Source organism: Procambarus clarkii, chromosome 9 (genome assembly GCF_040958095.1).
Source record: "Procambarus clarkii isolate CNS0578487 chromosome 9, FALCON_Pclarkii_2.0, whole genome shotgun sequence".
NCBI classification, from domain to species: Eukaryota; Metazoa; Arthropoda; class Malacostraca; order Decapoda; family Cambaridae; genus Procambarus; species Procambarus clarkii.
In genome coordinates this window covers 30,316,786-30,329,876 of record NC_091158.1, presented here as the reverse complement: position 1 = coordinate 30,329,876, position 13,091 = coordinate 30,316,786, and the positions used below count along the sequence as shown (strand labels likewise).

The window sequence follows — 13,091 nt, the reverse complement described above, 5'->3', positions numbered from 1 at the left end:
TCAGGCTTGATCGCATTTGTGTTCCTCATGTGTACCCCAAAGAATGAGGTGATTTGATAAAATTCTATGCCAGAGATTAACATCAGAGTACCAGCGGGCTGATGAGGAAATAGACTTGGCTGCCGTCAGCTTTTGTCCGGTCGTGATGGTCGAGTGGATCATGTTCCCTGTACACCAGTTGCATAGTGCTCCAGGCAGTATGCGTTCAAGTCACTTTTGGGGGTGTGAGTTTTCAATTGCATGTATTCCTGGGGACCATTCAGGCTTGTTCGCTTTTGTGTTCCTCACGTGTGCCCCAATGAATGAAGTGATTTGATAAAATGCTATGCCCTAGATTACCATCAGAGCGCCGGCGGGCTGATGGGGAAATAGACTCAGCTACCACCAGTTGCATAGGGCTCCTGGCAGTATGGGTTCGAGTCACTTTTGGGGTGTGAGTTTTCAGTTGCATGTATGCCTGAGGACCATTCAGATTTGTTCGCATTTGTGTACCCGCACACCCAAAAGGAGGTGATTTGATAAAATGTTATGCGCAAGATTACCATCAGAGTGCCGGAGGACTGATGGGGAAATATCTTCGGCTACCATCAACTTTTGTCCAGTCATGATGGTCGAGTGGATAAGGTGACCTGTACACTAGTTGCATAGTGCTCCTGGCAGTATGGGTTCGAGTCACTTTTGGTTTGTGAGTTTTCAGCTGCAAGTATGCATGCGGACCATTGAGACTTGTTTGCATTTGTGTTCCCCACGTGTTCTTCAAAGAATGTGGTGATTTGATAAAATGCTTCGCCCAAGATTACCATCAGAGCGGGCTGATGGGGAAATACCGTTGGCAAACATCAGCTTTTGTCCGGTCGTGATGGTCAAGTGGATAAGGTGCCCTGTACACCAGTTGCATAGTGCTCCTGGCAGTATAGGTTCGAGTCACTTCAGGGGTCTGATTTTTCAGTTGCGTGTATGCCTGGGGACCATTCTGGCTTGTTTGCTTTTGTGTTTTTCACGTTTTCCCCAAAGAATGAGGTGATTGGATAAAGTGCTAAGCCCAAGTGTATTATCAGAGTGTTGGCAGCCTGATGAGGAAATAGTCTCGCCTACCATCAGTTTTTGTCCGGTCGTGATGGTCGAGTGGATCAGGTTCCCTGGACACCAGTTGCATAGGGCTCCTGACAGTATGGTTTCGAGTCACTTCTGCAGTGTGAGTTTTCAGTTGCATGTATGCCTGGGGACCATTCTGGCATGTTTGCTTTTGTGTTTCTCACGTGTGCCCCCAAAGAATGAGGTGATTTGATAAAATGCAAAGCCCATGATTATTATCTGAGTGCTGGCGGGCAGATGGGGAAATAGAATTGGCTACCATCAGCTTTTGTCCAGTCGTGATGGTCGACTGGATAAGGTGCACTTTACACCAGTTGCAGAGTGCTCCTGGCAGTATGGCTGCGAGTCACTTCTGGGATGTGAGTTTTCATTTGCATGAATGCCTGGGGGACCATTCAGGCTTGCTCACATTTGCTTTCCTTACGTGTGCCCCAAAGAATGGGGTGATTTGATAAAATGATATGCCCAAGATTACCATCAGTGGTCTGGTGGGCTGATGGGGAAATGGCCTCGGCTACTTTCAGCTTTTGTCCGGTCGTGATGGTCGAGTGGATAAGGTGCCCTGTACACCAGTTACATAGTGCCCATGGCAGTATGGGTTCGAGTCACTTCTGGGGTGTGAGTTTACAATTGCATGTATGCCTGGGGACCATTCAGGCTTGTTCGCATTTGTGTTCCTCATGTGCGCCCCAATGAAAGAGGTGATTTGATAAAATGCTATGCCCAAGATTACCATCAGAGTACTGGAGGGCTGATGGGGAAAAACACTCGGCTGCCATCAACTTTTGTCCGGTCGTGATGATCGAGTGGGGCCCTGTACAGCAGTTACATATTGCTCCTGGCAGTATGGGTTCGAGTCACTTTTGGGTTGTGAGTTTTCAGTTGCATGTATGCCTGGGGACCATTCAGGCATGTTCAATTTTGTGCTCCTCACGTGTGCCCCCAAAGAATGAGGTGATTTGATAAAATGCTAAGCCAATGATTATCATCAGAGTGCTAGCGGGCTGATGCGGAAATAACTATGGCTACCATCAGCCTTTGTCCTGTCGTGATTGTCGAGTGGATAAGGTCCCCATTACACCAATTGCATGGTGCTCTAGGCAGTATGGGTGCAAGTCACTTCTGGGGTGTGAGTTTTCAATTGCATGTATTCCTATATCAATTCTGCCAAACTTGATAAAATATTTGAAAAACTAATCTATAAGCAACTTTACTCTTATCTAGCCAAACACAATATACTTAGCTCTTGCCAAAATGACTTCAGCCCCCCCCCCCCAAAAAAAAAACACTAACAACACACTTATTAGTATGATTAACTTGATACATACATCTCTTGATAAAAATGGGTTCCCTGTTGGGTTATTTGGTGACCTACATAAGGCTTTTGACACAGCCAACCACCATAACTTTCTTATATTACATCATTATGGAGTCAGAGGTCACTCTCTACAATATCTTCAGTTTTAACTTGCTGACAGGCTCCAGTATGTTTCTGTGAATAATTCAATTTCTCCCACCCTACCAATTAACACTGGTGTTCCTCAGGGCAGCATTCTTGTCCCTCTCTTCTTTCTCATCTACAATAATGACATTCCAAATGCCACTCAACACCGCAAACCAATTCTATTTGCAGACGACACAACCTTCCTTTTCTCCAGTCTTGACCTTCTTACTCTAAATGTCACAGTGAACATTGAACTAAATAAAGTCCATCTTTGACTAACTGACAACAAACTCACCCTTAATATTGACAAAACTTTCTATATTTTGTTTGGCAATAAATCCTCAAATCAAATTAATCTAAGAATAAACAATATCCAAATTACTAACAAAGTAGATGGCAAATTCCTTGGTGTTCTTGTCGATAACACGCTGAATTTCCAGGGATACATTCTAAATATTTAAAAAAAGTTTCTGAAACTGTTGGCATTCTTTCTAAGATCAGATATTATGTACCTCACCCCTGCCCTGGTGACGCTCTATTACTCTCTCATCTTTCCTTATCTCAATTACGGTATTTGTGCTTGGGGTTCTGCTACACAAAATCAATTACGTCCTCTAATTATTCAACACAAAGCTGCTATTAGAACAATATCTAACTCTGGCCCCAGACAGCACTCGGTACCCTTACTCAAATCTTTGAATATGTTTGATATTAAGTCACTGCATATCCTCTCATGTGTAATCTATATATTTAAAACACTGAACTGCAATGTTAATCCTGACCTTAGAAGCTTCCCAGAAGGTTGTAACAGAACTCATAGTCATCACACCAGAAACAAATACCTATTTGATATTCCAAGAGTGATAACCAAACTACAAATGCTCTACAAATAAAGGGACCTAGAATGTGGAATGACCTCCCCAATCATGATAAAGGCTGTACCTCTCTCAAACAGTTTAGGAGTAAAACTAAGTACTACCTAATTGACACCATGTAACTTACCTTACCCCCTAAATGCCAACCCATGTCTTGCTATTTCGAAACAATGCTGTCACCAACTTGTATAATTGCTGATTTCTGCCATATTCCCCCCCCCCTTATTTTTTATTCCTTTTCTCAACACAATTTATACCTAATCCCAATTACTATTAAGTTTTAGCGTAAGTGGGTTTTTTTTTGCCCCACTCCTTGCCCGAAATTCTATGCATATTAGTGGCTTTAGGTATTGTATGTACTAGCTCTTTCTATAAATCCAACATTATGTTTGTAAATCCACTATGTATGTACTTTTCCAGAATAAAAAAATATTTATTTATTTATCTCTCTCTCTCTCTCTCTCTCTCTCTCTCTCTCTCTCTCTCTCTCTCTCTCTCTCTCTCTCTCTCTCTCTCTCTCTCTCTCTCTCTCTCTCTCTCTCTCTCTCTCTCCTTCCCCAGGTAGAAATCGCTAAATGTTTATAATTGATGATTCTTGCAGCAGTTGGCATTTCTTCCTTTTCGTACGTGAAAGTTAGAGTGTAGCCTCAGCATAGGCTTGAGCGTTTAAAAGAAGAACCATTACTGTCATCTTGAAAACGTCAAGAAACAAACGAGGAGACCAGTATTAAAAAGTCCTCGCCTTGGAATGTCACAAAGGACAGGGTTCCTAAGGACACTCTGTCCTAGGCCGCCTACCGATGTCCTAAAAACTTCCAGCTCATATGCCATGAAGGAACACGAGTGCTGCAGGGAGCTTGCACTTCGCTCAAAAGGCAAGACAACGAATGGAGCGCCAGTCCTTCAAGCTACTAAAAACACAAATGAAGTAGATAAGCGAATTTTGGTTGTAGGAGATTCTCAGGAGAGGTATTTGGATATAGCTTTTTGTGCCAGAGATAGGGGGAACAGCATAACGGTTTCCAATTCATGAGTAGGGATTAGTGCTTAGTTATAAATAGGAGGTGCCTCGTATGGGCCAATAGGCCTTCTGCAGTTACCTTTGTTCTTATGTTCTTATGAAATTTCCCTACCGATTTTTGTATCATTAGCAAGTTTGCAAATGTTATTCACAAAACTGAATCTATCATTGATATATATTATAAACAACAGAGGTCCCAGGACAGAGCCTTGAGCACTCCACTTACAACATTAATTATCCCACTATGACTTAACCCTATTTATACTATCTCTCTGTTTCCTTTAGAATAGTTATGCCCTAATCCAACTTAATTAAAAACACTTTCGCGCTTTAGATTAGACATAGGTCGTCACCGTATTTTCTTACGTTTCCGCATAACAGACTACACCTGTAGTCCATCGAAAAAATATTTGTATAAATTCCATTTTCTAACCGAACTGGATGGGGATACTCTCAGATTTTTCGCCATGAAATTCCCGTTCTTCCTCACCGAACACATGGCATCTCGGCCTACCCGGTCACGTGGTCGGCCCATTGTTTTGTTGACACCACAAGTGCCCACACTCCGCTCCCCTCTCGCGGCAAACGTGACCCGTTTTACGCATTTATTTCCGTTCCGTTAACATGGATGCTGCACCAGGAACAAGCAGTGGAACGCAAAAGAAAGGTAGGAAATCTAGGAAAACAGAAGAGATCGCCATGATTCACGATCTGTATCGTGGGGTCAAGCTCACTCCATCCAAGATTCCCGACATTGTTGAAGCCTTTTCAGGGTCTTCTGATGATGAATTTGAGGCTGACGAACCTGAAAATGATGTGTTATATGAGGTTTCCACAACTGATGATGATATTTCGAGTGAGAGTGAGGATGAGAGTGAAGAAGAAGCCCCTGCCCCGCCACGCGGAAACCGCATGTGTCCGGTACCAAAGAGGGCTAGGCTGGGTGATAACTGGAATCGTAGCAATACTCCTCCCATCGTTGATGACTTTTCTGCAAACCCTGGCCTAACAATTCCACTACCTACTACTCCATTGCAGTTTTTACAACTGTTTTTCACTAGAGCAGTGGTTGAATACTTAGCGAATGAAACCAATTTGCATGCCACACACATCATACATCTCATGGCTGACTCGGCAAGAAAAACGTGGAAACCAGTGTCTGTGAAAGAAATGGCCCGATATTTGGCCCTCTCCATACTGATGGGCATAGTGAAGATGCCTACAATGAGGATGTACTGGCAGACGAATCAGATGTGGCATTGTCGATTCTTCAACTCGTTTATGTCGTCTGCTCGGTTCCAACACATTTCTAAGTTCTTCCACATGTATAACAAAAAAAGGCGTTCCAGTGAATAATAGTGACCGACTGATAAAAGTGAGACCACTAATGGACTATTTTTCAGAAAAATTTGCATCTGTTTATATCCCCAAAAAAGAATTGAGTCTCGATGAGGGTACAATGGCATGGCGCGGCCGCCTCTCTTTCAAGGTCTACAATCCCAACAAGCCTGATAAATATGGTGTAAAATTTTATATGTTGGCCGAAGGGACATCAGGCTACATATATAAATATGATGTGTATTGTGGAATTGGAAAAACGACAGGGGCAACCGTGATGGGGTTGATGGCGCCCCTAGTCAACAAGGGTTATCATCTGTATATGGATAACTACTATAACTCGGTAAGCCTAACAGAACAATTACGTGAAGTGGGTGTTTACACATGTGGCACACTTAGACTCCAACGTGGCGCCCCCAAGGATCTGCAACAAGTGGTAAAGGGTAAAATGGCAACCGACACGACCCTATACATGCGCAAGGATAACACCTTTGTTATAGTTTGGAAGGACAAGCGCCCCGTCTCTGTCATCACCAATATCCACAATGCCGACACTACTCAAGCACAGCGCAGGAAACGCGTTAGTAAACGTGACGGGAGAACTGGAGTAGAAATTGTGAAAATGAACAAACCCAAGGCCATAGTGGATTACAATAAGTTCATGAAAGGTGTTGATCATTTTGATCAAATGGTCAAATATTATGAGTTTGCAAGAAAAACCCACAAATGGACAAAGAAGATCACTTTCTATTTTCTGCAAATGGCCATGCACAATGCATACGCATTGTATAACCACTCCTCAACAGACACAAAAAAACTAACATTATTAGAGTTTCACGCAGTAGGAATAAAAGCCTTATTGGCGTGGAACAGCGAGGAATGACCAACAACAACAAGTATACCACATGTTCCCGACATAGATGCCAGCGCAGCTCCTCCTGCTGATGCGGCAGTTTCAACACCCGGGCCATCTGGTGCGAGGCGTCCTCTGCTCACCTCAACACCTCAACCCCACTCATCAACCACAAATTCTGAAATGGACATTGAGGACATAGAACCACTTGATGTTTCGGATTTCATAGAAGATTCTACTACAAGTTTGGTGGTTCCTGTAGAAGACAATATTCCTCCAGTGCATCCAAGAAATAGAAGAATTATAGATTCAGAACAACGTCTCAACTACAAGTTGACGCATGAACTCGTGCACCTGGCTAAAAAAAGAAGATGCCGTGTTTGTTTCAAGTCTGGCATAAGGAGGGACGTGAGATATGGATGTAAAACTTGTGATGTGGCACTGTGCCCTGCGCCTTGCTACACAAGGTACCACCGAAGAAAGATATTTTGGGTGGAGAAAAAATAACCACCGCCAACAGCTTCACTCCACCTAAGAAACATCAGATGAGCAACTTCAGGATCAGAAGCCTGAAGATGGTGGAGTGAAGAAAAAATGCTCAACTGTTGATCTTCAATCAACATAGACAGGGTAAGTACACCTATTTGGAATTTTTTATTATCTATAAGAAGTTATATTATATACGTTTTGTAGAAAATTTATTTGCGAATTTTTTGGTACCAGAATGAATATTATATCACATAAACTTCTATGAGTAAAAAAAAAAAACACAAAGTATGTTTGGGGGTGTGGCGGGTGTGGCTCTGGGTGTGTCGGCGTGTGGCAGTGGGTTCCCTTTAGCCGTTGATATATCCAACACGTGGGAAATATTTGTATGTGTTATGTATATGTCTGTGTAGGGAATTTTACTGCGATCACTGTCATACAAATTATAAAATGTTTCAACATGACAAATATCAAACGAACGAAAACAATGCGTTCGTTTCTACCGCGAACGCATACTGAGCGACATGGTTCTATATTTGGCGCTTCTCTTACACATGCTTTGTACAATTGTTATACATTTCATCTTATATAAAATTTTATTGCGAACACATTGGTATAAAAAAGAAATACGTACATAGAAAAGTAGGGTCAGGAAACGTATAAATGTATAAACTTTCCAAGCATGATTTCCCACCTGTGTTTTCGCCAGTGCGCTCGCGGCTAACTACTCTCCACTTCCCACACTCTTGCGGGTGGGCAATTACCTTTATTATACATTCATATGCATATGTCCGTGTAGAGACTTTTATTGCGATTCCAATGATACCACAATTAGCGATGTAGGACAACTGTAGGCTTCGCAACCATTAAGAGAGTGGAAACATTTTGTTGCTGTTTGGCGCTCTTGGCGAGTGATCTAAATAGTTTTTTATTTGGTGTTGATAGTCCTTATACTTCGGCGGTATTTTATAGGTATGCTCTTATAGACAATTTCATTGCGAACACAGTGATACCAAATTTAAATACGTGCGCCTTCAATTATTGTCAGGACAGTAAAAAGAGTGTACACTTTTTCGGTCTTACCGCGTAGGCGCGCGGAGCGCCGAAAGCATCTAGGGTATTATTTTTTTTTGAGCTCCGAGAGCGGGAAAGTGCTAATATTCCACCCCCAATACCATTAGCCTCTATCTTTTTAATCAGTCTTTCATGTGGCACTGTATCAAAAGCTTTGCTAAAATCAAGGTACACAACATCACAATCCTTACCACTATCAACTGCCTCAACTATGCTGGAATAACAAGATAGCAAATTTGTTAAACATGAACGGCCATTTGTAAAACCATATTGCGACTCATTTATTAATTTATGTTTCTCAAGAAGAAGACGAATTGTATTTGCAATTATTGATTCAAGTAACTTTCCCACAATAGATGTTAGGCTAATTGGCCGATAGTTTGAGGCAAGTGTTCTTAAAAAGTGATCCTTTCTTAAAAATTGGTACCACATTAGCAACCTTCCATGACTTTGGCACTCTGCCTGACTCTATTGATTTATTAAATATGATAAATAGTGGTTCACAAAGCTCCTCTTTGCATTCTTTAAGCACCCTGGCAAACACTTCATCCAGCCCTGGGGATTTGTTTGGTTTTAGTTTTACTATTTGTTGAATTACATCCTCCGTGTAACTGCCAAACTAGTGAACCTGTCTTCGTTCTCACCCTCATAGACTTGTTCGGCTGAAGGCATAGAGTTCTTCTTTAGTAAATACAGAGAAAAAATATTTATTAAAAATACTACTCATCTCCTCGTCGTTATCAGTTATTTAACCTGTCTCAGTTTTAGATGGACCTATCCTTTCCCTAGACTTTGTTCGATGCAACTGAAAAAAACTCTTTAGGATTTATCTTTGCTTGCCCTGCTATGCGAACTTCATAGTTTCTTTTTGCTTTCCTTATCTCTTTTTTTAACATTTCTAACCAGTTGTACGAATTCCTGTTCTAAACTGACTTCCCCATTCTAAATCCTTTCGTACTGCCCGCTCTTTTTACCTATAAGGTTCTTCAGATCCTTTGTTATCCACGTTGATTCATTAGTATTCGATCTATTCAATTTGTATGGTATACTACGTTCCTGTGCTTTGCTTAAAATATTTTTAATTAAATAAGTTATATTTTGAATCCAAAATAAACCGGCCCAATCCCCATGCCCTAGACTTTTCAATCTATTGACCCCCCAAAAATCTTAGGCTATTGAAATCAGCTTTTCGAAATCCGGCACTTTAACAGAATTTTCTCCTACAGATCTATTTCATTCTGGAATAGGACGAATGTAGAAAATAGAGAATTATTAGCTGAATGTAAAATAAATGGATTTAAACTATTTCACACAGAAAGATATATTAGACAAGGAGAGGGGAGTAGCCATATATGTTCGGGAAAATTTGAAATGTAGTCTCAAAGAGGGAATCAAAACTGAGCCTCACACAGAAACTGTTTGGATAGAATTAAACGAAAAAACAATAATCTTTTATAATAGGAGTTATATACAGGCCACCAAACTTAGAGAGGATGGAAGCAAAGCACCTATGGGATGAAATATCTAGAAAATCTAGGTCTAACAGTATTTGTGTCATGGGTGACTTTAATTTTAGTGGAACAAATTGGTTTAACAGAATAGGGAATAATGAAGCAGAAGATTTTCTAAAATTAATATACGATTGATTTCTTATGCAACGCATTAAGGAACCAACGCAGGAAAATTTTATTTTAGATTTAGTGTTAACTAACAGGGAAACACAAATTAATGACATCGAAATAGTAAGTGAGCTAGGGAACAGTGATCACAAAGAGATCAGATTTAGCAAAGAATGGAAGTAGATCTGTAGGAGGAAATTTTGTTAAAGTGCCAGATTTTCGAAAAGCTTATTTTAATAGCCTAAGAAATTGTTTGGGTCAAATAGATTGGAAAGTCTTGGGCATGAGGGGTGGGCCGATCTTGGAGTGAGACGTGAACCCAGCGATAGGTCACGTAAAAAGGGATTTCTATGTGGATTCAAATTATAACTTAAAATATTCTAAGCAAAGCACAGGAACGCAGTATACCATACAAATTGAATAGTTCGAATATTAATGACCCAAAGTGGATAACAAAAGATTTGAAGAACCTTGTAGGTAAAAAGAGAGCGTGGTACAAAAGAATTAGGAATGAGGAAGTCAGTTTAGAACAGGATTCGTACAACTGGTCAGAAATGTTAAAAAAGAGATAAGGATGGCAAAAAAGAAACTATGAAGTTTCGCATAGCAGTGCAAGCAAAGACAAATCCTATATGTTTTTTTTAGTTATATCGAACGAAGATTAGGGAAAGGATAGGTCCATTAAAAACTGAGACAGGTTAGATAACGGATAATGACGAGGAGATGAGTAGTATTTTTAATAAACATTTTATTTCTTTATTTACTAAGAACGAACTTAACAATATGCCTTCAACCGAGGAAGTCTATGTGGGTGGGGACGAGGACAGGTTGTCTAGTTTAGCAGTTACCAGGGAGGATATAATTAAACAAATAGTAAAACTCAAATCAAACAAATCCTCAGGGGTGGATGAAGTGTTTGCTAGGGTGCTTAAAGAATGCAAAGAGGAGCTTTCCGAGCCACTGTCTACTATAAATAATAAATCAGTAGAGTCAGGCAGAGTGACAGAGTCATGAAAGACTGTTAATGTGAAAGACTGTTAATGTCTTACCAATTTTTAAGAAAGGAGATAGATTACTTGTGTCAAACTTTCGGCCAATTAGCCTAACGTCTATTGTAGGAAAACTACTTGAATTGATAACTGCAAATACAATTCGTCTTCATCTTGAAGACCATACATTAATAAATGATTATCAACATGGTTTTTATGAATGCCAGTTCATGTTTAACAAATTTGCTATCTAGTTATTCCAGCATAGTTGAGGCAGATGATAGTGGTAAGGATTGTGAAGTTGTGTACCTTGACTTTAACAAAGCTTTTGATACAGTGCCACAATAAAGACTGAGCGTCAATCTTTTTAGATTGGCGCTCATGGTATTGGGGTGCTATATTAAGTTGGATTAGGGCATGGCTATACCAATGAAAACAGAGCGTTAGAATAAATGGGGTTAAGTCAGACTGGGAAAATGTTGTAAGTGGAGTGCCTCAAGGCACTCCACCTTGAGAGTTGGACTCTCATTGGTGAACTCTATTATAACCCTATAATAGGTGGACTCTATTATAAACAACAGAGGTCCTGGGACCTCTGTTGTATATAATAATATATATAATATCTATGAATGATTTAGAATCAGGTTTGAGTACCAACATTTGCAAATTTGGCGGAGATACAAAAATCGGTACGGAAATAAATTTGGAAGAAGACTCACTGTCACTTCAAGTCGATATAAATAGGGTTTTGAAATGGTCAAAAGATTGGCAGATATAATTTAATGCTGATAAATGTTCAATTTTTGAGGCCAGGTAATTAAAAATTAAAACCAAGGGATCAATGCATGAAAGTTCGTAATAAGGCAAATAGGACACTGGGATTTATTAATCGAAGCGTTAGTAACAAGACACCTGGTGTTGTTCTTCGGCTATATTTTTCTCTGGTTAGGCCCCATTTAGATTATGCAGTTCAGTTTTGTTCGCCATACTATAGAATGAATATAAATTCACCTGAACGTGTCCAGCGTAGGATGACAAAGTTACTTCTCCAAATTAGAAACCTGTTATATGAAGAGAGATTACCAAAGCTTAAATTGCATTCACTGGAATGGCAAAAAGTTAGGATTGACATGATAGAGGTTTACAAGTGGATGAATGGACATAACAAAGGGGGATATTAATAGGGTAATAAAAGTATCAACACATGACAGAACACGAAACAATGAGTATCAATTGGATAAGTTTAGATTTAGGAAAGACTTGGGTAAATACGGGTTCAGTAAGAGGGTTGTTGATTTGTGGAACCAATTACCGCGTAACGTGGATGAGGTGGAGTCCCTCAAGTGCTTCAAACGTGGGTTGGACATGTGTATGAGTGGGATTGGGTGGTTATAAATAGGAGCTGCCTCGTATGGGGCCAATAGGCCTGCTGTAGTTACCTTTGTTCGTATGATCTTTTATTCTTATGCCTACATCATTGTCGTGATATTGCTGGTCTTACTGTTTTGTACAAGGCCAACATTCTCAAAGTTCTGCACCTGTCCCAACTCCTTGGACAACTAGTAGTTGGCACCCATAGCATTAGGCTCTTAATCTTCAACAAACTTTGCTGGTGCTGGCTTTGACAAGAGCACCACTGAATCAGCGATCATTTATTCCTAGGGTCACTCTCATCTGGAACGTGTTCGCTCAACAGGTTGATATGTGGAAGATCAGATCAACTGATCACATGAAGGCTCTGGCACTTAGTTGTCTACGGGCTCATCCTGTTGCTTATATGATTGTTACCTAATAACGTAAGGAATAAAGTTTTTTCTTATTGATGCATATAACAGGCTCACGAACTAAATAGGTCTATAGGATTAGGTTTCAACTAAGGTGAGGTAAAATTACAGTTCTTGCTTGAAGTTTAACTGGGTTTCCTATATGATAGACAGCTTCAAAAATCATCCTCACGAAATAAATGTGTCTCTTGGAGCCGGCTTCAGATTAGCTGAGTTAGGATAACAGCTCTTGCTAGCTGTTTCAATAGGTATGTCAACCGATAGCCTTATGAACCCTAGCCTTTGTTAAAGAGAGAGAGAGAGAGAGAGAGAGAGAGAGAGAGAGAGAGAGAGAGAGAGAGAGAGAGAGAGAGAGAGAGAGAGAGAGAGAGAGAGAGAGAGAGAGAGAGAGAGAGAGAGAGAGAGAGAGAGAGAGAGAGAGAGAGAGAGAGAGAGAGAGAGAGAGAGAGAGAGAGAGAGAGAGAGAGAGAGAGAGAGAGAGAGAGAGAGAGAGAGAGAGAGAGAGAGAGAGAG

The 13,091-nt window shown here is 40.5% G+C and overlaps 2 protein-coding genes across 2 annotated transcripts; both read left to right on the top strand.

The window, feature by feature from the left end:
- The first annotated feature begins 5,059 nt into the window (after positions 1–5,059).
- LOC138362856 (piggyBac transposable element-derived protein 4-like) lies at positions 5,060–5,791 on the top strand. Its single transcript, XM_069321428.1, has one exon. It carries the CDS (start codon positions 5,060–5,062, stop codon positions 5,789–5,791), a length of 732 nt encoding a protein of 243 aa, XP_069177529.1.
- Positions 5,792–5,822: 31 nt separating this feature from the next.
- LOC138362855 (piggyBac transposable element-derived protein 4-like) lies at positions 5,823–6,656 on the top strand. The gene has a single exon (XM_069321427.1). It carries the CDS (start codon positions 5,823–5,825, stop codon positions 6,654–6,656), a length of 834 nt encoding a protein of 277 aa, XP_069177528.1.
- Positions 6,657–13,091: the final 6,435 nt, after the last annotated feature.